Below are 27,736 nucleotides of genomic sequence, written 5' to 3'. Positions count from 1 at the left end.
GAGTACTAGGGATTTTGTTTTCAACAAGTTTGAGAGTGTGAAGAAGATCGTTTAGCTCCAAGTGACCCGAACCTGCCTTTTCCAGCTCAGCCAATCAGCATTAAGAGCATCGTTTGTCTGTGAGGGTGGTGTTGCTTTGACTGACTGTTGGAAACGGGAACTATAAACGTATGCACTGTGCATTACATTGTTTCCGGTATCCGCGTAGATTTTACTACTACTACTACTACTACTACTACTACTACTACTACTACTACTACTACTACTACTGCTACTACTACAATACTAATCAAAACTTGGAGGTGCAGTCTTCATAATAATTTTCATTTGTAGAAATTGACAGAAAAAATATCACTTGATTAATTTTAGATTTTGTTATTGGTATTGTCTTTATAGACTTGTATTTTTTGAGCAGAACGTATCCAAGTTTTATTTTTGGTATTGATGGATCTTAACAACATTCTAAATAACAGCAGGATGAGTAATTAAGCCACGTTTTCTTTTTTCTTTTTTTTTCCAGAAACGTGAATTAGCAGCACCTCCCGCAGTATTGCCTGGTTTAGCTAAATTGTGAACCGTCCGAGTGACAGTGAAGGCATCACTGTTCCCAAGGAGAACCCCGCAAAGCTGAGAGGTCGCGTGTCCGGGATCCGTCAAATCAGCGCGAGAGCGGAAGGGAAGCGGATCCGGCGATCGTGGTGTGACGCCGGTGTGAACCGTCCGGACCGTTCGGGTCTTGATCTGGAACTCGATCCAGGTCCGCGCAGGCTGATGTGAACCTGCTTCCTCGATCTGGATGCTGAAGATGATGAAGAAGCTGATGAAGAAGAGGACGGATCTGAAATCGATCCTAAATCAACTCTGAGTGAGTGACGTGCACGTGAATAGATTTTCTAAATCAGCTTTAAAACCCACAATGATCTCGAAAAGCAAATCTAGTGGTGTTTGATTGACAGGGCATGTCCATGGTTCTGCTCTGACCTTCACAAAAGTCTTTAAACAGGAGCCACTTGTGTAATTTTCCTAAGAATTTTAGGTTTTCCGCTCATAAATGGATGTTTTTGGGGTTACCGCTGCCCTCCTTCAGCCTACAATTGATCAGCTCTCATCTGTGATCCTACAAATGAATCATATCACAAGTGACCCAGTTCTTAGAATCATTATTAGAATTTTTAGAATCATTATTTTCACCGTTTTCTCTTGTGTTTGTTCTCTTTTGAAGGGGTGTATTTCGACAAAACTCTGCTTTCTGTTGTCATCCTGTTTGGACGCCACCAACAATGGCGGCGTGACAACGGGCACCACGCAGCATCTTAGCGACAGTAGCCCTTGTTTGTCCACCAAATCTGTCCTTTTAGACGTGTCACGATCTCTGACAGTGTTTCTTTTCGAATGAGCCTCTGCTCAGAGTTTTAGAGATGAGCCTTGTTTATTCCGGGGTGTTTGCAGAGGCAGAAGCATCGTTAACAATGAGCACCGGAGGTGGGACCCTGCTCCCAAATGTCAGTTGTGTTAACTTTTAAAAGCTCTCCGACGACGTTGTGATGCGAGTTGCTGGATTGTCCCGGGAGTTTGAGGAGGGGGGACTAGTTTGTCAGCAGAGATAAGTGGAGTAATCCATTCCTTTATTATTCCTGTGGCGGACTAATGAAAGCACTGAGCGGGCTTTAATCAGAAACAGTCGTGTGCTGCACAGCTGAATCTGCACCGCGCACAAGCGTGCACTTCCTCACTAAATGACACTAATCGCATTATGGGATGCTGAAGAGGAAAAGCCAGTCAGAACACGGCCCGTGCAGCAGAACCCCAGTGCCATGAAATCCTCTTCACAAATGCAAGCGTAGCTGTATGTCCGACCCCCCCCCCCCCTCCCCCGGACGCCCCTCTGCCATGTTTTTGAGGATGGCCGGACTCGTGCATCCAATACAAGCCGGTCTGGGGCCGACCGAGCCTCCGGGGCTGATGGGAGAGTTGGCCGACTTCCAGGCTGCAGTCGGATAATGTGAACAAATCTGGGAAAACAAGACGCAGTTTCTTTGTTTTATAGTAGGAATGTAAAATACGGCTGAGCGGGAAAAGCATGAATATTGGATGAAAGTGGGCCTGCAAAGTGTTCTGAGCCTCGTGGGGGATCCTGGAGGTTTTCGCCTCGCTAGACGCGATGCGGCAACGCCAATTTTTTGGGAACTAGATTCAGAATTGACAGGTCCAAAGAGTCTCATGGATGCAGAATCTGGAGTATTCATTAGCCCCAAAGCTCTGTGTTCTTTCTTTGAACGGCTTCACCTTTATTATTCACGTCTTTTAAACAACCAACAAAAGAACCTGAGTTAAGGACAGCAGAATGCTTTAAATGAACTTATTCAGGGTATAAAATGCTAATTTCTTACTGTTTCCATTAACCTGGAACTTTAGCTAACGGCATCATCGCAGAATGTGACGCGCAGATGCTGCTTTAGATGTTTTTCTTGCTTCCTGTCTGTGAAAGGATGGAAAAAAAGAGTTGGGTCAATGTTTTCCCGCCAGCTGCAGACGGGCTCGCTTACGGACACACCAACACACACACTGGCACTGAACCAGAGTCAATAACACTGGATTTAATGAGACAGGTCCATCACTCATCCTAAGCCAGCAGAACCGTCGCAGGTGGACTGAGGAGCTCCGGCCTCTGGTTCTGCCCTAAGACAGTAAAATTACCTTCCATTAACTTATTGGTTGGAGCTGCCTGCTTTTTAAGTTCATTAGCGTTCAATTACAGAGATGAAGCAGCATTGAGTAAAAGGCAAAGTGATTGTCATCAGGGTGGTCATTTAAAGGATGAACGGTGTCGTTTGTCACGGTAGCAGAGCCGCTACGACCACGGGAATCGTTTCAATACACGAAGACACGGACGATGAGACGCCGCTGGGTTATTTGCTCAGGACTGAGAATAGAACATGATGAGGGTTTTGTTCGTGTTTGGTCCGGTTTATTCCGCCGATACAAACCGGCGAAGCGTCCCTTTAAAGTGTAAATGAGCTACTTGACCCCGGGCAGAACATATTAGGTCAATAAAAAGAACAAACTGAATAAAACATGTTACTTCTCAAACCCAAAAGACACATATAAGCTAAGAAGCCTGGCAGCTTCACACACCAAAGCCACGTGGTTCAGTGCGACAGTATCGTAGCGTGTACGAGGCATCACTGAGTTCTATAGGAACAGTTCAGTGGTGCTATGCTAGCTCTGTGCATCGCTCGGGCTCACCCCCCCGCCCCCGCCCCCGCCCCCATGTCGTGGTCACAGCTGCGTCCACAGCCACTAACGGCAGCATCACCAACAACATGTCATTACCTGCGTGTTTAGGAATCGCGGTAAACAAAAGGCCTCGTGCACGTGGAGGACAGCCCGGAGTCACTCTCCCCATTATAGCCATCCCATAATTACCGCTGGAGTAATTAAGAATAAGGCAGCTGTGGCTACTGTGACTTCCCCCCAGCTGATGTCGAGAAATGCCTCTGGCGGAGGTGAAAAGCTAATTATGCCCATTTGGACTAAATGTCTAAGTAAACACACACACACACACACACACACACACACACGTTTTAAGCATGATAATGCTGTTAACGAGCCCTTAGCTGGTCGACTGAAGCAGTTGCTCCTTTGAAGCCTGAGAAATTATGATTAATGATTATTATTATGTTTTCCAGGATGATATAGAAATGAGCTGGAAAAAAAAATGTTGGAAATAACACCTACACAACTATTGTCTGTTTAGACATTTGCTAACATTTTGTTGTCTAATGTGTCAAATTACTTCCTAAAAAAAAATGCAGCCATGTCATTAAATGGTGAATATGCCAAGAAGGAGACATAGAAAAGCTGCAATGATTTCATTTTAATAGAACTGTGTTTTATTGCTTGGTCTAAGAAATAAATTTAATAAGGAATTAATTGAAAATGAACTTTTAACAGGAAGTGGATGTTGTTGTTGTTTTTAATAGGCTGTGGTTTAATAGGCTACGACTATCTCAACCAGAACATTTTAAATCCCACTGCTGTTTTCCTTCATGATAAATTAGTTGGCTCATTAGTTAGCTCACTAGCGCAATGCTAAATGATTATATGCTAATGTTAGCCTTATGCCACCAGTTTGCAGTAGCACACTGACACTTTAGAGAGAGAAAAGTTCGGTCTCTTTTTCCACCAAAGGTTCCTAGAGATGAAATGCTGACGGAAGCACTTAGCATCCCTGCTCTGACAGGCTGATGCGCTTGGCTGGTTTGGTTAGTAGCATCTTGACAAGCAGATGACGTGTGACGGTACATCAGGCTCATTTTCTTGGTGGTTTCCTGCTCACGTGCTCCCGTGACTGACCTGCGAGCTGCTTTACCCTCTGACCCAGTGGTGATAATCAGAGCGAAGATGGAGGCGTTTCCTCAGCACGCGGCAGCAGCTTCCTGTCAGCGCAGTCATCTTCTAACAGCACCGGCCTGGCTGACAGCCCCCCCCCCGCTGAGAGACCTGTCCACCTATCATCTGGTGGAGCCAGGAGCCCCTGCTGGGCGCACGCCGCTTCTCCCCCTTAGTAAAAAGCTTTTGTTTGGAACCTTTCCTCTCTTTTAGCTGCGTGTTAAACACCTCAAAATCACCTCGACAGCAGCTACATCAGAAGGTGTTTAACGAGAAGCTCAGACAATGATGTTTGATGGTGACACTTCCATGTCCTGACCCGTCAGTGGTGCCATTTTGAGTGTTTCCTGGCGTCCAGTCGCACGAGAGGATCTAGTTTTAAACGCGCCTCTGGTTGCCGACGTGAAGACGCTCTTATAATAACAGCAGGTTTTTACCCAGGCAGCCATGACAGCAGGCGCTACGGCAACACCTACCAGGCCTGTCATCACCTCCAGGACCAGGGAACGTGGAAGTGACGAGCGTGTTTGGCCTTGGTTCCTACAGGAGAATACGAACAGATGTCAAGTGGGAACCATCGGAACATTTTAGAATCTTGTCTTCTGTCGTCCCTCTTTTTAAAGAGGAGCTCTCCGACGGAGCGAATGTTCGCCCGAGAACATTTCCTTCCTCTCCGGGAACACACGCAGCGGCATTGTTCTCCATCCAGACGGGGTTCTGCACCCGTGTCTGCACGCGAGGTCCGTTTTCCTCCGTGCGATGTGCAGCCAGGTGCAGAATGTTAACGCGCCCCCTCCGACGGCCCCGAGACGGCTCCAGCCTGAGCGTCTGTGTCTGCCAGCGTCCTGTCAGCTATCAGGGACGGAGCACATCTTTCACCAGGAGGCGGGATTATGCCGGCAGCCGCTGAGTCAGCGCATCTGCGCGGAGGCGGGGTCGAAGATCAGCAGCCTCCCAGAGGAAAGCTCAGCTCCCAGAGGTTGGAGATGCAGGAGAAGCTGCATCTGCTTCACCGGTTTAGCTGCTCAAATATGGAATAAAGTGTGGGAGTGTTCTCCCGCTCCCCCCTTTCCCTCTCTTCCCCGTCTCCCCCCGTCATCTCTGCAGTGCCCTCCTGTCCACCTTGTTGGCTCTCTCCTGTTCCGCCCTCCCCGTTAGCATCCCTGCTGGATCCAGGCTTCGTCCTCGGGCTTCCGGCTCGTTCCTGCCGCTCCCGTCCTGCTGACATTCATCCGCCTTGAATATTCTGCATCGTAATATCCCTCATTCACCCGGCGGCATTGATGTGTAAATGTTTCTGATGCCCAGAGACGGTTGTGAGCTGCGGGTTCATTCGCGGGTCTCTTTGGAAACGAGTGCGGAGGGAATCGACTTCTAGGAAAACACGCGACGCTCCGTTTTTAATATTCCGTCGGCTCCACCTGTTTCCTCTGGGGAGCCAATTTGGTCAGGCTTTATTGGTTTAGGGGAAATTAGTCACCAGCAGCTTAATCCTGCCGCACATCAAACGCAGCACAGATCTGTGTTAACGAGGAGGAGATGAATTAAAGGCGGGCGCACGAGGGAGGGATGCAGATAGGAAAGAAACGGGTAAATTGATAGCTTGAAGGGAAAATTGGATCAGCAGAGGCGGGTTTATTTATCGTACAGCTCCTGGTGAAAGGTCCAGGTCCAGGGTTTGAGACCATGCTGGCATGTGCAGAGGGAAACCGCTCTCTCTCTCTCTCTGTCTATGTCTCTCTCTCACGCTCTCTATATTCATTCGCTAACACGTTGAAAAATGTAGGTCAGAGAACTATTTATTTCCGTAATATCGAGCCCTGCGTCACTGTAACGAGCGTATGGAGTCGCTGCTGAATCGGGTTATTGGGTCACGGCCCTTTCACGTGGCACCATTGACCACAAACACCTTCATCCTGATTCCCTGGTGAACCGTTGGACCCTGGCGAGGTGTCAGAGACGGGACGGAGAGAAAAATGAGCATCTCAACCAGTTTGTGTGGCATCAAGCGTCAACAGTCGACGACTCGGGGGGTGAGAACCGGCTCTAATTTACGGCCTCATCACGCAAAAACACTGCCGCCCTTGACAGGAAGCTTGACTGGAGGCTCCGTTTATTGCTTTTCTAAAGACTCGATGTGTTTTCCTACCCTTCAGCTTCCGATCTAAACTCCCCCGGAGGTTTATTTCCACGTCAGTGGAGCCGGTTGACAGTTTAAATATGGCTCGGCGCGTCACGCCTGCGGCGGCTTTAATCCTTATCTGCCGCGGCCTCCGCCCGTCTGCAGCCGGCCAACCGCCGCTGTTTTGGCTGTCAGGCATCAGAGCGGCGCTGTCCCACCGCTCCCCCGCGGTTGCCCAGCAATGGAGTGCCAGACCAACCCGAACTGGCATGAGGAGCATTCCGCGTTTACACACTCCTCCCCGTTTAGCCGCGGGGGGCCATAAACAAACCTTTGTTCCTCCCCAGTAACGGCTCTGGTGCAGCAGCGGCGTCTCCACACGGTTGCCTTTTTTTTTAAAAACCTGTTTGTTCATCTTGACAAACGGCTCAAAGTTCTCCCTCCTGCTGCTGGTTGGTGGGGGGGGGGACCTTCGGCGCTAAAAGCCGGCTCCTCCCCCGAGTCGTGGAAGTCGTGCTAAATTTAGCATATCTTAAAAAGTAATGGTGGTTTTCGTGGCGTTGGAAGCCCACAACGCTCGCGCGCTCTCACCCGCGGCTCAACGAGGCGTCATGAATTATTGAGGCGATGGTGGAGCCCTCATAAATTATCCAAGCGTGTGTCGCCGGGCGGAGCGGGCCGGCAGAGAGGTTACCTCTCGCTGTGACCCCGCGGTGTCACGAAGGGTCCCCCCTCGCCACGGGGGCACCCCCTCTGCCCACCTGACTGATAGTCAAGCGTCCTCTTTGATGCATCTATGTGACCATTAGCATTAGCAGGAGACCTCTGGGGGGGTCCTCCATTGAGACTTTTACCTTCCCCCCTCGTGTAGGCTGAACATTGATTGGTTGTTGTGTGAGGGTGCCTGTAAACTGATGCTGAGGTTGCTTTGAGGGGGGGGGGGCGGCAGGTGTTTCCTGAACACACCCCCTGCGGTGAGCCAGCCGCATTGATCGTTGATAATGGTTCCACCAGCAGGACCTGAGATCAGCTCAGGTCCTCCCCTGCTTTTATTATGGATTCTTTTCTGTCTGATGTTCCCGTAACTGTGTTGCCCCCCCGACCCCCCAACAGCCAAACACAACCTCTTGATGTCAGATATTTATGGTTTATTCCATCCGTGCAGATCTGATTTGTGAATAAGGAACCAGGTATATAAAGCACAGCTTCATTAATCCTGTTTCAGCCATTCCAGGGAATGTCGTCTAAAGTTTTGTCCTTCACAGCTAAAAACACTTAATCCTTATCTCTCAAGGTCAGTGCGGCCGCCCTAAACCTCCAATAAAATGTATCGGCTGTCCCTGACATAGTTAATATCAGAGGATGGGATTCTTTGTCTCTAATGAGTCTCGGGAACGATTAATATTAGCTCTCTGTGTGGATGACCAGGAACGTGGTTCTGGATCTTTGGACCGGATTACCTTGTCACTGGTGTGAACTTGTGGACGTGATCCAGGTCATGGGCTGGCCGAGCAGCTGTCACTGCGTCCTGACCGGAGGGAGTGGAGCAGGGCAGAATTAGGGATTAATCAAGTGACGTGGGGGGGGGGGGCAGCACCTGCCCGAGCTTTGAGACGGGAGCAGAAAGGATGGAGCAACTTCACAGCCGCTTCCTGGTTTCCATGCCAACCACGAGGGCTCTTCACACAGGGAGCATGCTCAGTTTGGCTCCGGTCCCTGTAACAATAGCCGGTGAGAGAGCTCACACGCGCTCACACACACGCTCACACACACGCTCACACACACTCTGCTCCAGCCCTCGGTGGGAGCGACAGGGAGCGGAGAGGCTGCGTGCTGAGCTCAGCACACACAAACACACACTCCGTCGTCACAAAGGTGAGTCCACAGAGCTGATAATACTCCGATCTGCGTTCGGAATGTTGGGTTTTTGCTGGGAACGATGGAGACGGATGCTGTCGAGGGAATGGGGGAAGCATGTGCTCTTCTGTCGGACGTATTCTTTCAACTCTCCGCTGTGTCCCGCGTCCTGCGTCTTTTGATGAATGGCAGGAACATGTTGAATGTGCCCAAATGCAGGAGTGGTGGTTGACAAAGCTGGGATGGCTCCATAATTGATGCATCCTTGTATGGAGGAAAGTCCGAGGCTGACGGCAGGTGTAACACGATGCTTTGCATGGACACTGATAGCTCCTCTGTCTTCTTCTGACAGTTAGGCCCAGTTTTATGACCCACTGTGTGCTTATTAAGATCAGTCAGGAGCTGTAAAGCTGCTGTTTTAAGCGGGTTTCTCAAGCGGGTTTAACACACTCAAAGGTGTGAGTTGATACACACACAGCCAAGATGAGCAGCTTCTCCTCATAGATGACTGACCTGTTCAAAGCAGTGTGTGGCCGCCTGTCTGCGCGTGCGCGCGCGCGTGCATGAGCACAGTGTTAAAGATATCTGTTATCTTGTGGCATTGGCCAATTTCTCTAAGAGAGGCATCCTCTCACACACACACACACAGACTCACTACTCGCCTCCACATGATTAATTGTTGTGTCGGATGAATGCCTAGTCCGTCAATAGTGTTTTCCTCTTTCCTCTCCTCTGTGTGTGTGTGTGTGTGGGGGGGGGGGGGGGGTTGTCTAAGCCCGCCTCCCTTAGAGGAATTGGGCTACATTGCTGTGCTACACTGTGAGAAAAGCACATTTTACCAGCAAAGTCGAAACATTTTTGCGAAGTTAAGACATTGTGGCTGCTCCACGGAGCTTCCAAACCCACTGGAGGGTTGAGACTTGGTTTTAATGTTAGTTATGGCAACGCGAGTCCTCACAATGATAGAAGAACAACCATGTGTTGTGTGTGATCAATAGCCCTGAATATCCAATGACCATGTAGATGTTTAACCTAAGGGCTTTAAAGCAGGTATAAGGGTTAAAAAAGCTAAATATATTGAGCATTTCTAACCAATGAAGGATGAAGAGTAACAGGGGGTGTTCAGCTCACCCTCATCATCATATTTGGTACAAACACCAGAGTTGCTCATTCATGAGCTTTGTTTGGTTTCCAGCATTTATTCCAAGTTCTGATTGTTGTTTTGCTGTTTTTTATTTACTGTTAATGTGAATATCAGGAGGCATTTTGTTCCTATCTGCTCCTAAACTGAGGAGGTAGAAAACAGGACATGCTAGCTCATCCATTTTGGGAAGAACACACAAATAGGACCCCTGAGGAGGGGACATAAGGGCTTGCTGAGAGAAAAGGCGGGATGAGAGAAGCGGTGGAAAGATAGATGGCAGACAGACAAAGTTGGGATTCACCCTGCGGGAAATTGGAAAATAAATTGAGTTGACACAGACAGGTTTGCATAGTGATATTGACGCTGGGGAGCGAAGCTAGGACGCTGGGCTTCCAGAGGTCACCACAGGCTAATCGTCTCTGTACCCAACTGTTAGCATGAGCCACAGGCTTCTTCTGGTTAGCAATTCAGAGTTTCATCCACCATTGATAAACCGATATGTGTGTTGGGCTGCTCAGCGCCGCCTGGCCCTGGAGCACCACTGTAAACGGAGATTAAAATAGCCCTCTGGTTTGATCTCCAGTCCAAACCAGGAGGAGGAAAGTGTTTCTCAGCAGCAGATCTGTCAGACAGCTCGGCTGTGGGAGCGTACCGTGGGAGTACGTTCTGCGTGAGGCTGGACGGAATATAAAGTGTTGCCCAGAGTGCTATGCCAGGTTTGATTTCCAGAGCTTTGAGGGTGTTGATGGACCTGGAGCGGACAACTCAGACAGACTGTGAATAAAGAGAGAAAATAGGAATTTTAATCGGCTCCTTCCCATCGTCTTTTTCCGCCAACACATTCCTTTCCTGGATGGATGACTTCCTGTCATCCATCCAGGAAGTTTGTATATATCTGTGCTTTGTTCATATATGAGCGTAATTAGGTTTCCTTCTTCAGGTTCATAAATGGTGAGAATGGATCCGAGGCCTTCCCATCTCATTCCCCTTCCTCCAGTCTGCTAATCACATCCTTTAGACTCCTCTCTTTCATTTTCATCCCTTCATAGCAAGTATGCCCTTGACTTCTGGAGGAGAGAGACGGAGACAGGGAAAAGGGGCTTTTCCTGCACTCCTCCCTTATTTCCTCGCTCTCCTTCAGTCATTTCGAGAACGTCTTCCTCGTTGGTGTCTGGGGGAGCCGCTCGGTCGATATCCAGGCAATGATGGATCTCTGATGGATGCCTATTAAAGATGGCAACGAGCTGACAAGAAGGGCTTTTTGAACACATCGACATCCCTTCGGCAAGGTCAAGGGTCGGCATTGATCCGCAGATGAGAGCACGCGGATGAATCCTAAACAATTGATTTACGCTGCTTGTCACAGATTCATGCATTTCAAACATCTCAGCAAGTTCTGAACGAACCAGGTGGTTTTTTTCCTGATTTTTAGGAGGGCAGGACTCACCCGGTGAGCTCACGTCCTCCTGCACCTCCGGTGGTGACACATGCACGTGTCCCACCCCTGTTGGGTCGCAAGCGTGCAGCTAAAAAGCTGATTTCGCTGTTGGTGTTTTGTAGGTGTTTTGCAGACTTTAGGTCTAAATAAATGATTGGAGTGAGAGATCACTGTCCCTGATTGTCTTGTCTTCCACCGGCGCCTCCTTATCCAAGCTTCTCCTTTCGTTCCTGGCGATGAGAGTGACTCACGTTACATCTGCTGCCCAGCAAATCCTCGCCTACCTTATTACCCTCCTCGGGTTTATTAAGGGGACTGAAGGAATGACGGCGCTGGATTTGCATGTCCTCCCTTTGTTCCACCAGGTTCCCTTTTTTTCTTTCCGCAGATTTCTTCTTTTTTTCTCAGTGGTGACAGACCAGTCAGACTGTGTGTGTGTGTGTGTGTGGTGTGTGTGTGTGTGTGTGTGTGTGTGCGTTTTGTCTGCCTGTGCCATGAAATGAAATCGATATTACATTTGGAAGAAACACTTGGATTTCAGGGTGGTATAAAACAGTCATTCAAAAATCCATTAAACCGGAAGAAGAATGACACAAATGAAGCCGGCATCAGTGGAGCCTCCTAATCTTTCCGGGCTCTCCGTGTTTATTGCTCATATCACACTCCGGGTTTGCATGAAGTGGCTCGGTGAGGTGGAAGGGACTCTTTTCTCTCCTTTAATGGAGGTGATCCGGAGGTGTTTGCTGTCTGCTCGCTGCATAATTTATCTGACCTCCGTCTCACAACAATTAATAGATGAATGGGACCGAAGTGACCTGGAACACAGAACCAGAACCAGCAGGACGTGGAGCCCTGGAGCGGCTGCCCATCAAACAGTTATTTTTCTTTACCACATTTACCTCTTTTGGAGCTTTTGGGTTTAGTGTAAAATTGAATGACTCCAAGGTTCTTGTCTTGTCTACAAACGTGACAATAGTGATACGTGTTGGCAGCCACGGAGGGGGGAAGGCCAAAGGAAGACTCTTATCATCAGTTTATCTGGGATTCTGGAGTCAGACTGCATGTCAGCAAACTCTGCTTTCACATTTCCATCTCTGTTCACGGTCTTTGTGTGTCTCCATTGTCAAACAACAAAGAAGACAAGGGCAGCTCTTTGTTTTAACGGACAAAACTGAAAATTAAGCAGGCTGAGAATGGAGAAATGATCCAGTCTGAATGCATCCGCAGCATCAGCAGCGAGGCCATTTCTGCCGTATTCATGTCCCTGCTGAGCTGCTTTCCATACTCACAGCCATAATTAACCCTCCTCCACTTTGATGTCAGTGTTTAGCATCTCTTAGACCCACCCTGGCTCCCATGCCTCCCCTCTCATGAGCCCGGTGGGGTAGGTGATGCTCACAGTGCCCCCGGTTGTGCCTCATTAACCTACATTTCTGCTGCTGATGGGAAACGGAGGTTTATTCACTTCATTTAAGCAAAATTGGGTTGCAGCTATATTTTCCATGTTTATATTCATTCTTCTGGCCACATCTTGTCAGACTGATTTAGGAAAAGCCCAAATTTAGGTCTGGAAAAAGCATCTTTCTGCATGTATGATTAAAAAAAGGGCGATTTGTCAGGTTTAAAATCCTGGAACGCCGTGACCATGGAAGCAGCTGGTGAGAACTCAGAGGACACAACAATCCTGGGTCTGACAGCCACACCTGAATGTGTCCTGCAGCGCTTTATGCCCCAGAGCAGCACAGTTGTTGAGCGTCTCTGCGTCAGTTACGCAGAGCTTCGCCGGTCCCCCACCCGCGCAGGAGTCTATGAAGATAATGACGCTCCCATCTTCTTAGATATGAGACGACAGATAAGCATCACGGTCGCTGTGACTGGAGGATCATCTCTGGAGAGTTCAGTGGATCCACTTTCACAGGGATTAAGATCGGGATTAACAGATGGCTGGAGAGCAGTTCTGCTGTTACAGGCAGGCTCTTTACAGCCATCCAGGCCTCACGTTCTGGATGTTCTCATGCTGCCAAGTTGCCTGCTTGGGCGTCTCTCCCGACCACTGTGTTGGTTGACACAGTGACCTTTGATTCCATTATTTTGGATGGCATCAGAGAGCAGGGTCCATTTGAGGGAAAAAAGGTGTTTGGGTTCATAAATCATTAGCAAGCAGCGAAGCCAAAACGGCCTGAAAGCCCAGCTCAGCGTGCTGATGTTCTCTGCAGCGTTGCGGCCTCACTTGAGCTTCCTGTCACTCTCCTGCTGTGTCTCCCCGCTGTGCTAACAGAAGCTGAACAAGCAGCACAACGCTTCACGTTAGGACGCCCTCTGAGTTAAAAGACTTCAGCACAGGTGGAATTTTAAGGCTGTTTAAGTGTGATTACTGCAGCCGCTGGGCTGGGCTTTCAGAGATAAGGGTTCTGAATCAGCCAAAATTCCACCCAGAACCATCAAATCAGGGGGTGATGACGTCTCAGAGGACAGATGCTTAAAGATAAAGGCGCGTTTTACAGTCTAAAGAGAACCAAAAGGATTCTTGGTATTCCCCTGGGGGGGGGGGGGGGGGGGGCTTGTGGTATCAGAAGATTCTAGTTAAAACTGTTATGTTTTAGAGGCCCAAGATACGACCTCACTGGTTGTCAGACGAGGCCATTAGATTAGAAAAAGGGTAAAGCTTCAGTAAAGGTTCTCAAACCAACGAACATGAGGGGATTTAAGGGGAGCTCATTGTGCGTCTGTCCTGAACACATAAAACCTTTAAAACCTGAAAGGGTTGAGAGTTTCCTGTGTTTACTGACAGCGTGGCTCCCTCATGAAAGTCCTCCTGGACTGTAGAGCTCTACATGGACCAACCTGTGGGCTTTAGATATATTTAGACATGGTGAACGTCTTCTGTTCGCTGTCGATGAAACGTGGCGTTAGATTTGAGTGTTCCCAGGAGGAATTCATTTGAAGTGTGTGTGTGTGTGTGTGTGTGCGCGCGTGTTTGTGTGTGTGTGTGAGAAAAACCTGTTGTTGCCATTCTTTTGCTACTAAATGTTACTTCTCATTATGTTCACCTGTTTGGTTCTATTTATTTCATAGAAGCACAGAATTTGACACACACACACACACACACACACACTGCACACTGGACTGGCTGGACCAGATGTACGAGTGTGTGAGCTGCCGTCTTCAGGGACCACTGGATGTGCCGCATTGTCACGTATTTTCCATACATTATTCCTGATAAAATGTGAATGGAGTTAAGCTGCATCCTCTCTGCAGGGGGGGGGGGGGGGGGGGCACTGGAAGGCCAGCCAGTCATCCAGCACTCTTGGGAAGTGGGGGGGCGTTCATTTTCAAATGACACTTGTCAAAGCTGTGGAGGATGCAGCCACAGCACTCTCTCTACCCCAGCATCCCACTGGGGGCAGGGGGTAGGGAAGGAAGCTGTCGGCATCACAGGACATGTGATCCGACTCTTTTTGGGGGTATGCGGCTGAAGCTTGTGGTGCATTCAGGGACTGGAGGAGCAGCGAAGATGAGGTGAGATGAGATTTTCATTGCTTTTGTCGTCATCGCCGCAAGCCTCACCCTCACTTGAGTTTCTTTGTTTTAATTCCAGCGTGCTGGCCTACATATTCATGTCTGGGACGCAGCGACGTTTGGAATGTGCTTTGTCTCAGCCCCTCATTGTGTGAGAGGCAGCCTGTGTTCAGAGTTACAGCTTTAAGATGTTTATTAGTTAATACCGGCTGCTCTTTTCTGAATCCCTGGGTTTGAGGCCAAATTTGCTGCTCAGTAAAGTTTCCAACTTTGTTTTAATTTGTAAAAGCCGATGTATTTGAAGCCAAAACCAAATTCCTGGGGACTTTACCTCATTATGGGTTCAGCATTCCGTGATTGGCCACTAGGCGGCGTTTGCACATAAACGACCAATAAATCAAACTACAAACTGCACCTCTGTCAGCAGATCATATTTCCTGGTGACCCCCGACACGTCACCTGTTGTTTTTCAGGAGGGAAAAGCTGATTTGACTCCTTTATGAGTTGCAGTTATTATATCGTTGTGATTATGTTAAAGAGGAAATCGGTGTTGCTTGGAAACGATTATCAGCAAACTGATTGGATGCACACGCGTGTAAGCAAGCTTTCAGCATGATGCATGTAATTAGCTCTTCTACTCTGACAGAGAGGCACTAATTATGTAACCGACGCGACCCCTGATTCAGCCTGTGATGCAGGACAGGGTTTGTCTTACAGTATCGGGGCCCATTTTTTATTCAAGCCTCGGGTTTCGAGCCCTGCGTGGCTCCTGCCTGGCAGAGAGGATCTCCACTCCTGCACATTTGTTGACATGTTTAGACGCAGCTCATTGACTGAAAGCTTTTTTTCTTCTGCCTCCTTTTTCTTGCAGCTCGGGGCCACGTCTGTCTGTCTGTCTGTCTGGGTGGGAGCTCCAGACGTTTCGCTGTGCTGGCCGCGAGGGCGCTGTGGGACTCGAGCCAACGACCTGCGCGAGGAGAGAGGCGGCATTTAAGTGTGATTAAAATGGGGTACGTGAAGAAGATCAGACAGCACGTTGCCTGCAGCTGAGACACGGGATTATTTTCAAAGCTGAACCCTGCGAACGCGGCGGTGATGGCTGTTGGGTAACCTCTGCCCCATCAGAGGCGCGCTGCCAGCGAGCCAGACTGACTCACGCAGGAACACGCCGAAATTCATGGACAGAGATCGACGGTGGTAGACAAAATCTATAGAGCAAGTCATGATGAGCTGGAGAAGCTTCCATGACTCCAAACATGCAGTTTCAAGCTAAGTTTAAAGGCTTAAGGCTGATTTCTAAAGAAATCCAGGTTTTTTTGTGATGAACAAGCTTCTATTGTTATTCCTTTGCTGCTAAATGCTGGTTTGTCATGTGGATTAGGGTATTTCTTATTACATTTACCTTCTTGACACAGGTGAGAGCTGCTGGTACCGTTAGAAGTGCTGAAAATCCAGAACCGTATCTCGGATCGTTACACACTGAACTTCTCTTGCGTTTTTCTGTGAACTTCAAAAAAATCCCAGAAAATTGATGGTTTATTGTATTATCACCAAATATAGTAATCCCCTGCAGCTGACAGGATCAGTATTCAACTTTGGTAAAGAATTCACTATCCAGCAGCTACTGAGCTGATCCCATTGGCGAGAGTTAGAAACACACCCTGGACAGGTCACCAGTCCATCATGGGACACGACACCATTCACTCATACTTAAAACTAATATGCATGTTTTTTTAGACTGTAGGAGGAAACTGGAGTGCCTTGAGAGTGCTGGTCCTTGTATAAGAGTCAAGTTTGTCTCCACCAAACTGTCTATGTTAAACAGATGACAATCTGAAATCACATTAAAAAATGAGTGCCAGTTTGTAAATGAATAATTCATTGGAAGTATACGCTTGGAACAGTTGCAGAACAGTTTGTCCTCACATTTTTGGCCACGTAGTTTCAAAATTAAGGATTCTGCTGTGTCCAAACGGACTTTTATGTGCATTCATTAGGGTAGACCCTTCACAGACGTCCACCATTGCATCTGCAGGAACCAGCAGCCGTGCATGCTGGGATACGGGTGGCAAACTTCCTGTCCTGGATGAATAATTCGTCCGCTCGTCAGCTCTGGAGCCGGAGAATGTGGACAGGGAGTAGCTCTCCAAAGATCCTTCATACAGTATTTCAGCCGGAGTGGAGACATGCTTGGATGGCTGTCTGATGTTCAGAGTCACATGGTCACGCTAATTAAACCCAGATCTTAAATATCAGCCTTCTTCACCCTTAATGACTCTTCACACATGAAATAGTGGAAAACATGCTGAGCAGCCAGCTTAGCCAGTGGGATTGAAAACGTAATGTTCTTTTCTACAAGTTTTTACTTTTGGCATTCATTTTCTTCCCGATATTAATCCCTGTAAAAGTCTAAAATCCACGGGACAAGTCCAAAATGTAGAGGCTTCTTCTGTAGCTTGAATCTTTTGTCATACAGATGCGGGTTTATGTCTTGTGTCAGTGGAGGTTGCTGGGTTGTCTCTGATCTCCCCGTCTCATTAGTGATGCTGCAAAGGAGTACTTAGAGTGGCATCAGGGAGCGTTTGAATCTAAAATTGATTTAGGTTTTATTATACACATAACGCATCAGAGACCAGGCCTCTGAGTCCCTGTTTTATTACAAGAGACATCATTTCACCAGGAGTCGCCATAGAGGCGGGATATAATTTGAGGTCTATGGTCGTTTGGGCTGGGAGACGGGTGTTCTGTGTGCAGTCATTGGAACCGGAGAGGAAGGAGCGCTGTGCACTCAGCCCCGAGCAGCCAGCTCTTTTAGCTTCTGGCTAATCTACAACAGCTATCTGATTAGTCAGGAGAAGGCAGCGCTGGACGCCAGTGCACAGCTGAGCAGTTATCTTCATCAGTGTCCCCTCAGTTTACAGCTTTCTTTGCTTTTCTTCCATTTTTCCTTCCACCCTTCCCTTATATGTCCCTCTATCTCGTGTCCCAGCAGCAAGAAAAACAGAGTAATAATCCATCCATTATTATTCCTGCAGAGAATGAAAAAAGGGGAAGCCAGAGGGTTTGTACAGGGAATCGTTTATATGAAATGGATGTGATTATTCTGGAGACGGAAGCACGCTTCGGAGGCAGCGCGTCTGGGATCGGAGCCGGGCATGTCTAATTTAAGGTCGCATAACTGAAGTCCTCCCACAGACCTGTCACACGGCCAAAGCTTGTGCACCAACTGGAGTGATGTTAAACAAACACTGGAACCTTCAGCCTGGTTTTTCAGACATCATTTTAATCTCTAATGCACCCAAAACACACACGTGAATGCTTCCAGTTCAGGGCGGCTGCTGCTGTTTTGTCATAATGCCATTCCCAGCAATTTCAAAATGCTTTCCCAGTTCCAGAGAGTGAATGTTGCATTGTTTTGTTTCTAATCCTCATGACGGGTGTCTGTCTGCAGGCTGCGGAGCGGCGTACCGGCAGCGCGTGCTTCGGAGGGCTGCCCGCTCGGCCTGCCGCCATGCCGGACGTGAAGCCTCCACCACCACATGACTGCCTCTCCATCTCCTCTGTCCCAGCCACAGCTGGCTCTCCTGGGGCTACATCTCCACCCTCAGCCTTGTAACTTCCATGGAGCCCTGCATCGCTGACATCCCCCTGTCCCCTGACCCCCTGTCCTTCCCTCCGCACAGACCCAGCGTACCTCACTACACGGGCCTCAATGGGACCTCATTCCCGCTCATGGCGAGATGCAACAGCAGTACTCTGCTCACTAACCTCGGGATGAGGTACTGCCCCAGCAGGCAGATTCCTGTGGGGATGGAGTTGGGCCAAGGCCTCATCCCAAGTTCCTGTATCCATACTGGGAACACTGGGAACAGGCCTTACAGGAGTATGGAAAACCTTAACTGGACCCACGTGTCCGATTCTGGACTGTGTGCGATAAACAGGAGTGTGGACAGTGAGTTTATTTTACGCTACACCACCAGCAGCCACTGGTGTGGGGGGGTTCCAGATGGGTCTGTGGTGGCAGCTCAGAGCCCAGAAAACCTGGTGTTTTGCTCCCAAACTGGACTTCCCAGGAAGGATCTACCCCTCTTCCCTCAGATGCTGTTTCCATCTGGCATCGACGAATGGGAAGTGAGGAAGGGTCTGAGGGAAAAACTGAGGCTACAGAGCGCGCGGTCCTCGGCGGAGCCTTTGAAGACCCTCCCACTGCGGGCCCAGCTGAGTCCGGTCGACCCAGAGGTTGTTCAGCACATGAATGCAACAGGTTCTGGATCCAGGCCTTCAGGCGCACTGCACATCACAAGACCCGAGGAGATAAAGCAAGAGGTCCTCCGGCGCCTGCAGCTCCGGCGCCAGAACAGCAGTCCCAACCTGGCCCTGCTCGGCTCCCCCTCCCATCCCAGACCCGTTAAGGTGTCCTACACAACTGACAATATCGCAGCGAGTCCCTCGGACTCGGCGCCGGAGCAGCGCCGGGCCCCTTTGGGACGCCTGCATATTCCCACGTTTGAAGAGTTCAAGAGGATGAGGCAGAAGGAGAGTTCCACGGCCGGTTCTGTGGGTCCGGAGGCCGACTCGGCACAGGAGGGCGCACGTCCACCTGTCCTGAGCAAAGGCGAGGAGGCGGAGCGCCGTCAGCCGGTCGGTGCTGCTACTGGACCCCCCAGCACCTCGTCTCCCATCCGTACCAGCCCGTCTCCACGGATGCCTCTGCAGCCCCTGGCGAGCTCCACGCAGGAGAAAGCCCCGGCAGCACGGGGAGACGACTGCACCGGCGGGAGGAGACGGAGGAGCAGCCTGGAGCCCACCGGCTCTGTTCCCTTCCCACCCAGCAAGGAGAACTGGGACCGTCCTTCCAGCTGCTGCCCGGCGCTCCTCCTGGAGGGGACGGACCTTTCCAGCTACGGAGCCAAAATCTACAAGATGAAGGACGGCCTGATCGGCTCTGCGCTGGACCTGATCAAGAAGAGGTGGGTCTGTGAGGAGCGTGTGGACGCTAAAATGGGTGAAAAGTCCCTGTTACCTGCGCTGAGTTCACATTTGTTCCACTTTATTCCACCTAACCTGGATTCACAAATGTCCCTGTGTGGTTCTGAGAACATGTCTTTATGAAGTCGGCGTGATCTCCTGTGGTGCAGTGAGTTATCTGTGATCGCACGCTGGCGCGTTGGTCCTGGTGCTCGTCCATCTGCTCCGTCTGCATGTGTGTTATCAGTTTATCTCAGTTACTGTGATAACAGCTGCCGCTGCTAACAGGCTTGACTCTGCAGACACGGCTGTGGGTGGGAGGGTGGTGCTAAGTATGACAGACTGGAGGACTGGCATCGGAACTGCAGCCTGTCTCTGCCTCTGTCCTCGTCTCTGCCTCTGTCTCTGTCTATCTCTATGTCTTTGTCTCTGCCCCTGTCTCTGTCCTGGTCTCTGCCTCTGTCCCTCTGTCTCTGTCTCTGTCTCTGCCTCTGTCCCTCTGTCTATCTCTATGTCTTGTCTCTTCCCCTGTCTCTGTCCTGGTCTCTGTCTCTGTCCTCGTCTCTGCCTCTATCTCTGCCTCTGTCTCTGCCTCTATCTCTGCCTCTGTCTCTGTCTCTGTCTCTGTCTCTGTCCTCGTCTCTGCCTCTGCCTCTTCCTCTGTCTATCTCTATGTCTTTGTCTCTGCCCCTGTCTCTGCCTCTGTCTCTGCCCCTGTGTCTGTCCTGGTCTCTGTCTCTGTCCCACTGTCTCTGTGTCTGTCCCTCCGTCCCTGCAGTTCAGTGTGGTCACCAACAAACCAGAGTTGTGTCTGTGTCCGTTGGGTCTTTTCTTCTGTGCTCAATGCAAATTTTAGACCCTGAACCCAGACGAGCTCTTTGATAAGGCCAGTTCCTGTCTCAGCACCACCTGTGAGAGATGGGAGATAGATGGAGAATACACCCCCCCACACACACACACACACACACACACACCCGGCGGTCACTCCTTTGTGTGCAGTGCTGGAAGGGTTGATGTATGTCTGAAGCACAAAGGCAGCAGGAAAATAACTGCTGCGGGTGTTTGCCCAGAGTCTGCGCGTTAATATTTGAGAGTGCAGCTCTCTGGGGTGCAAATAACCCTTTATAAGTCTTTGTCATTGAGTTAAAATTCAGATTGTTACTCTTCAGAATGCCGCTGACAGGAAACATTCGTGAAACATCTTCTGGTGATTCCATCCTTCATATTCAAACCTTTTAGAGTTTGCTAGCCTTTTCTAACTAGCTCTGAGAATAAAGCTCAGCAGATGCTAATAATAAAGCTCCTGAATGGGACTGAAGAAATTGAAAGTCTTTCTCCATTAGCTTCAGGGGAAACGTTTCATCAAACGTCATCAAAACATCAGCCAGTGTGAAAATGTGTGTATTTTCTTCCAGTTTGAGGTCAAACAAAGCAAATCACTGATTATTTCCCAATTACGGTTTGTTAATCACATCTTTTATCAGCCAAAGAAGCTCATATTGAGTAACATTTTCCCTTCTCAGATTAGATTTAATGTTTTAAAAGAACCATCATGCAACCCACTTTGTAGTCCCTCGGTAATTTAAATTTGCTCAAGGCTTTTCGGATACCTGGAGAGTTTTTAATTAACCATGGCAATTTTTTTACGCCATCTTTCATCCCCGAGGTGTTCCAGTCCAGCAGCGCCTCCCCTTGCTCAAGAGCAACTGCTAATGTCGATGGTGTAAATTATATATTACATTCAATATTCAGTTATTAGTTAATTGTAATTTGTAGAAAGAAAATGTGTCAGTTATGTGCAGTATGAGAGGGAATCGTGCTCCCGGTCTTGAATTTAATTTGTCTCTATTAGATGCACACGCTGATTAAAATCATCGGGGTCGATAAACGCGGCGGTGAAGGTGACGGACGGGCCGGTTCCAGTGTGGCGTTGTCCCGTGTTGAGCGCTGATCTATCACATCCGCCGGTTTCCTGATGAATGAAGCTGCAGGTTATTACGTACCATGCATCATCTGGGTGTGACAGCGGATCCTGGCGGGGGGGGGGCTGTAATCTCCCGGGACTGCTGGATCTTCTGCTACTCTGCTGCTGTTCGATATGCAAAAGCGTGCATGTCCCCACGTGCACGAACGAGGACGCGATGCTATAGAGCAATCGTGGAAATAATAAACTAAAGCACAGGAGGATTTGGGGTTAAAAGACCGATTATTTAAGTCATTGTGTCATCACGGGGGGGTGGTGTCTCCCCGGAGTCCATCCCAAGACTCACACACCCAACCCAACCCACGCTGGCGGGGGGGCGGGGGGGGGCCGATGAGCTCGGGTCGAATCTGGAGGCATTTTCGCCGTCCTGTTGACACCACTTTAAAATCAATTCTTAACAGCTTGTGGTTTATTTTGAGTCGTGGTTTGTGGTTTGTGTGAAACCAGTTAAAAAAGGATTTTAAAGATAATATCGACATCAAATGTGTTGTTTTGCTTCACCTACTCTGCAGAATTCTGGCTGAATTAGGTTCAACTGAGCGTTGCTGTGAACAGAATAATAATAATAAACAGAATAATAATTGCATAGCGACTGATCAATTTCCTGAAAATTCAAGCTGAAAGCCCCAAACTGATGGAAGGTTTATCGACCTCTGGGATCTGAGGGTTGAGGTGTTTATGAAACCTAATGGTTGTGATGTTAGAGGAGGTGAGGGATGAGGGTTTAAGGATAAGAGAAGCATTGATTTGGGGCGGGGGTGTTGAGATTATTGTGGGCAGAGGCAGGTAGAATTGTGAAAGGATAGAAGAAGACAGCGGGGGGCTGAGGATGGAAGAATGGGGAGAAATGAATGACAAAATCAAAGAGCATCTGCCAGAATTATAATCCTTTTCTCTTTCCTGCATCCCACCCGCTCCCCTCCTTCCCTTCCCCTCCATTCCTCCTCTCTCCTCCTCTCACTCTCTCTCTCCCTCCCTCCCTCTCTCTCTCTCTCTCCTCTCTCTCTCCTCTCCCTCTTCCTCTCCCTCTCTCTCTCTCTCTCTCTCTCTCTCTCTCTCCTCCCCTCTCCACCAGCTGCAGTGCAGAGATCTCTGCCGAGGCCCCCGTCAGGCTGTCAGGTGACCGGGACGGAGGCTCTGACATCACCACCCCCTTGACTGACTGTCAGCCCTCCGCCGTTGCCATGGCAACGTCGGCAACGGCCTGCGGAGCTGAGGCTGACGACGAGACGCCTCTGGAAGGAGGAGAAGAACCAGCAGAATGCGTAAGGCTCGGCTCTCCTTATCTTTTCCGATTGCTCTCCTGCCGCCTCGTCCTCGCGTCTCCGCTCGCTGCTTTTCACCGGCGCCGCGTGCAGGGACGCAGCTCTGGCGTTCAAGGATGACTGAGACGAGCGAGGGGACTGCGACACGCGTGCACGTCTCTCCCTTATAGCAATGCAGAGGTATTCGCTCAGACGGCAGTGAGCGATGCAGCGCCCGTCCTCCAGCGAATATCTGGACGTCTGAAGCTGCAGTAAAAAAGGGGACTGAGCCCCTCCAGCAGCTGGCGCCCCTCACGGCGCCTCGCCGCCGGCCGCCTGCAGCTTAACATCAGCCTCAGCTGCGGGGAGCATCGTACACCTCTGTGTCCATCTGGATTCTTGTCTCGTTGCATGCAAGGAGGCTAAAACTGGTTTGGGGAGCAGATGTGGAGGTGTGTTGGTTCTGGTAGCGTCATTCCAGAGCGGAGATCGCATCTGCCTGCTCAAAATATGGGCGGTGATTCGATAATTCAGTGGTTCATGAATTATTCTCCTTGATTTCTACCTTATTGCTGCAAGCTGTAAATCCTGTTGTTTGCTGGTAGGGAGCACTAAGCCTGTCCGCGCGTTCACAACCGCTCAACGATGTGGAAGGGTTAGTTTAGGTTAGTTTAGGGGAGGTTAATTTAGGTGAGGAATGTTGTGTCGTAGCGCTGACCTTTGAACTGTTCACCTTATCACGAGACAGTAGCGGGCGCTAAGTGTTTGGGATTCTTTGAATTGTCCCCCGAGAGACCTTTTCCTTATCTTCAAGGCTCGATGAGCCCAGGATGTGATCAGAGCAGGAGTTTTGAGGTCGGCCTTGTTCTGATCAGACGTGGCAGACGGGTCGTTCGGATCGGAGAGATAAACTATATCTGTTGCGTAGGACAGTCGGGACGGCAATTTCATCAGGTGAACTCCTCGGACACGCAGCTGTGTGTGCACAGCTGTGTCTGCTGCCCCTCTCCCATCTGTTGCCATGGCAACTGGCCTGTTAGACTGACACGCGTCTCCCTCCGCAGCTCACGGCCCCGGTCTGCAGGCGCTCCAGCTCGGACGCAGCCTATGAGCTGGCGGAGACGGTGAGGGCTCAGCGCGAGTGCCGTCTGCGGCCTCACTACAGCGACCCCATGCCGGCCGACGCCTCCAAGCGCAAACAGCTGGAGATGAAGATCGCCGCCGCCGCCCGCCTGCACAGCCACCGCAGAGACCGGGACAGAGACAGCGGTGAGTGCTGACACACCGTGCTTGAATTCAAACGGGAGCCACCTCGTCTGGAGTGGTGGCGACTTAAGTAGCTCATCGGTGAGTCACAAATGATCGCTTTAACCGAAGGTTCGTAATCGCTGACATCTGGGGCCGACGTGTTTATTCATTTTGACATCACCGGTCATGACTAGTCCTCTGTGTGTGCACCGTGTGCGTGTGCCGTGTAGAAAAACAAAGACCTCAATGCTGTTGGATGTCTTCCTCAGCTCCTGCGGCCATCCGCGGCCGCTCCGAGCCCCCGGCTGAGGAGCGCCAAGCAGGTCTTGGCGTGACCCGATCTGGACAGCACCGGTGGAGCACCATCAGCAGCCTGAGCGCCGACAGCGGCGTGGTGGGGCTCAGCGACGAACGGGAGGAGGAGGACAGCGAGCCCCGCCGCTACCGCAGGACCCGGGGGGCTGACGTGGAACGGGTGGACAGCGGCATCGGCCCGGGCTTGTCCCGCCACTGGAAGAGACCTTCTGCCTCCGTCAGAGCCTGGGAGGCGCAAAGACCCTGTCCAGACTGTGGCGTGAAGGACGGGGTCTCCAAGGAGCGAGGAGAGCGCATGTGCGAACGCTGCTCCAAGCTGCGCACCGAGCGCAAAGAGGCCATCTTGGAATTTCTGAACACGGAGTCGAGCTACGGCGAGGACCTGCGCATCATCAAGGAGGAGTTTTTCTGCCCCATGCAGAGCGCCGGGCTGCTGACGGCCGATCAGCTCACCGTGGTGTTCGGGAACGTCCAGGAGCTGATAGACGTCAACGACCGCTTCACCGAGCACCTGCAGGATAGCATCGACCAGGCCTTTGACCAGGTAACCCACGCCGGTGTTTCCATTAGCGCCGAACCCTCATTGTGATGATTCCACGCGCGTGTTGGGTTGTATCACCGGCTGTTTGATGTTGTCCACCATGACGCACCTCGCTGTCCTCATGGACAGCTCCAACAGATGCTTCCTAAAACCCCAATCAGATGTCTCTCTTCTCTCCTGCGTCTCGACTCAAGGGAGACGACGACCTCCTGACGGTCTACATCGGCGAGATCTTTCTGGAGTTTGTCAACATGCTCCCTGCGTTCCAGACCTACTGCCTGCAGCAGTCCACCTCTGTCAACATGCTCAACACCCTGGAGAAGGAGAAAGAGCTGCTCAGGTACACACAGCACGAGGACGCGGAGCTCCCGTTGGACTCACGTGATGGGAAAGTTACTCGGGGAGCTTTTTCTCGTTCCTGCCACAGACGTTTGGTGTAATTCTTAATGGAGAGGACGGCACCTTATCAATTATGCAGAGCAAGTTCTATTCTGAGACTGGAGCAGAAATGGTCCATATTTTTTAAAGGAGTCTCGGCTGGTCCTCAGTCAGACGGGTTCCTGTCCACGACACGCTAAAAATGTCTTTTGTCCTTTCAGAATCTTCCTGGATGTCTCTCAGAACGACAACACGGCTCTGCGTAGAATGAACCTGCGCTCTTTCCTCATGGCGCCGCTCCAGCGCGTCACCAAGTACCCCCTCCTTCTGAGCCGAATCATAAAAGTCACCCCCGAGTGTCACCCCGACTACGCACGGCTCCGGGAGGCCAAGAGCCGGGTGGAGTCCCACTTGGAGCACATCAACATGAAGACCAAGCAGGAGGGAAACGGCGTCACTTGGTCCCTCCGCTCCTTCCGCAGGGACAGCCGCAAAAACCGGGAGGTCATCAACATCGAGATGCGGGAGGTGTCGATGAAGACGGTCGGCTGGGCGAGGGAGGACACGCGGTTTGTCATGGAGGGACCCCTTCAGCTGTCCCAGCCGGCAGACGGCCAGTGGGTGAAGAAGGGCAGCAAGGCCCTCAAGTTCCAAAACGTCCAAAGTCTGCTTATGGTGAGGACGCAGAGGACCGGTGAGGCTCCGGCTGAAGTGGGGGCCCGGGGGGACCAGGGGGACAGCGGGAGGGACGGCATTCAAGATGGAGTGCTGGTCCTCATCAAGGACAAGAGCAGCGGAAAGTTCACGGTCCTGAGGGAACCTATCCGCCTGGGAAACTGCGTGGTGTCTGCGGATCCGGAGTGCGAGGACACGTTCGAGGTGCTCGACATTCGACGGGAGTCGTTCGTTTTCCGGGCGTCGGACAAGTCCCGCACCCAGCAGTGGTTCCATCAGATCAAGAGGTGCACGCGGGACCTGGGCGCCTGGAGGAAGAGACGCAACGCTTTGCCCAACATCATGATCAACACAAACCAGGGCCGCTCCTGAGACCCGCCCCTCTCCACCGGCGCCACACTGTAAATAAACCTGCCCCCCCCCCACTGCAGAAACAGGACCCGCTCACACGGGGAACTCCTTCCACCATAAAAACAAACCTTCTTTGAGATCTAGCACTTTCTTCTTCAAAGCTTCAGAACATGCACCGTACTGTCATATGTATGGAGATTTAGATCATCGCATTAAACAAACGGCAAATTATTGGACAAGCAAAATTTGGGCCGTGCTCGTCGGCCTCGACTGTGGGGGGGTGGGGGTGGGGGTGGGGGGGTGAAACTGGCTACAGAGTCAACAGTTGTAATGTGATTTTTATAATAAAAGCCTGGAGGGAGGGGCGGGTGTTTTTCATACCAATGCTTCAGAGGCGGAGCGCCGCTGGTGGTTTCCCCCTTTCCTGCCCCCCCCACCCCCCCCCGCCCGTCCGTGCACCGTGCGCTGGAACTGTCGCTGCCAGAGGTGCAGCCGGGCTGGACGGACCTCCAGAGTCACTGTGTTACAGCGAGACGTCACCAAACAGCAATAATTTCTGACAGGTTCAAAAACACGTAGCTGCTCAGCAGAACCAGGACCAGTGAAGATGAGGTGAGGTTCCTCCCCCTTAAAGGGGCAGCACACCCAGATCTGAGGAGTGGCTCTGTCCCCCCAACTGTGTCTGGAGGGGGGGTGGACAGGTGTCCACAGAACACTCTCAGGGGTAAAGCTGTCCCTTTAAAGAGGCAAGGCAACCTCAGCAAGCAGGTTTGGGGATCTCGAGGGTTCCTTTCTTCTCTTTGTGCAACAAGCCTCCAGTCTGTGTTAGATCATTTATGCTACATTTCCACTTTGGCGGCGTCTGAAAAGTGAAAGCGAAGGTGTTTTTTCTTTTTCATGACAGCAGTATTTAAGAATCCAACTCGCCTCAAAACGTCCCGGCTGTCTCTGTCCCGACACGGCGATACTGTTTCTAACTGTGACCTAGCAATCAGCTGTTGTGCCTTGGTACTCGATTACTGTTGGGAAACTCACTGGAATATTTGTAACCTTTCACAGTAGCATTTATTTGTGATACGTAGTGGATTGCCCTCTACTGGCACCAGATTACCGTCGATTTACAGGCAATATGAAGATTTCTCTGCCAGATCCTGGCCCTTATTAACGTGCTTGGTCTTTTTAAGTGTGTTTATTTATGAAGGCTTTATTTTGCTAAATGCACTTTATCCTGTAAAAGCAGGCTCTTAAACGATAACTGTGTTACCGTCTGGTTTATGGCCAGTCGACCGAGGACGATTTCAGTCACAACCAAAATTAGAAGATTGATTCCGTTTTGTAGCATCGAAGCGGCAGCAGATCACTGTGTTTTGGGGCAATTATGCTAAAATCGACACTGACACTCCTGAGCTGTTGGAGGACGAGGAATCGGATGGAACCGTTTCAAATATAATAAACCTTTCTTTTTCCTCATTTCATGTATCATTTCTCCAATGTAATATATTGTGAACTATATTAAAATATTTTAAACAATTTCTTTTCCCGGCAGCAGTTTTTTTTTTT

The 27,736-nt window shown here is 50.3% G+C and overlaps 1 protein-coding gene across 3 annotated transcripts; it reads left to right on the top strand.

The window, feature by feature from the left end:
- The first annotated feature begins 611 nt into the window (after window positions 1–611).
- Window positions 612–27,706, top strand: si:dkey-91i10.2 (uncharacterized protein LOC555224 homolog). Of its 3 annotated transcripts, none has more exons than XM_057011835.1 (8): window positions 612–865; window positions 15,344–15,482; window positions 17,924–19,442; window positions 22,500–22,689; window positions 23,733–23,937; window positions 24,186–24,775; window positions 24,967–25,112; window positions 25,372–27,706. In XM_057011835.1, exons 3-8 carry the CDS (start codon window positions 18,094–18,096, stop codon window positions 26,195–26,197), a joined length of 3,306 nt encoding a protein of 1,101 aa, XP_056867815.1. In that variant the 5' UTR covers window positions 612–865; window positions 15,344–15,482; window positions 17,924–18,093; the 3' UTR covers window positions 26,198–27,706. The 3 variants fall into 3 exon arrangements, with proteins under 3 accessions (XP_056867815.1, XP_056867830.1, XP_056867825.1); XM_057011850.1 differs by lacking the exon at window positions 612–865 and adding an exon at window positions 8,224–8,245; XM_057011845.1 differs by lacking the exon at window positions 612–865 and adding an exon at window positions 8,251–8,389.
- The last annotated feature ends 30 nt before the right edge of the window (window positions 27,707–27,736 follow it).

This window comes from Takifugu flavidus, chromosome 1, assembly GCF_003711565.1.
Source record: "Takifugu flavidus isolate HTHZ2018 chromosome 1, ASM371156v2, whole genome shotgun sequence".
NCBI lineage: Eukaryota > Metazoa > Chordata > Actinopteri > Tetraodontiformes > Tetraodontidae > Takifugu > Takifugu flavidus.
This window is presented reverse-complemented; position numbering and strand designations above follow the sequence as displayed.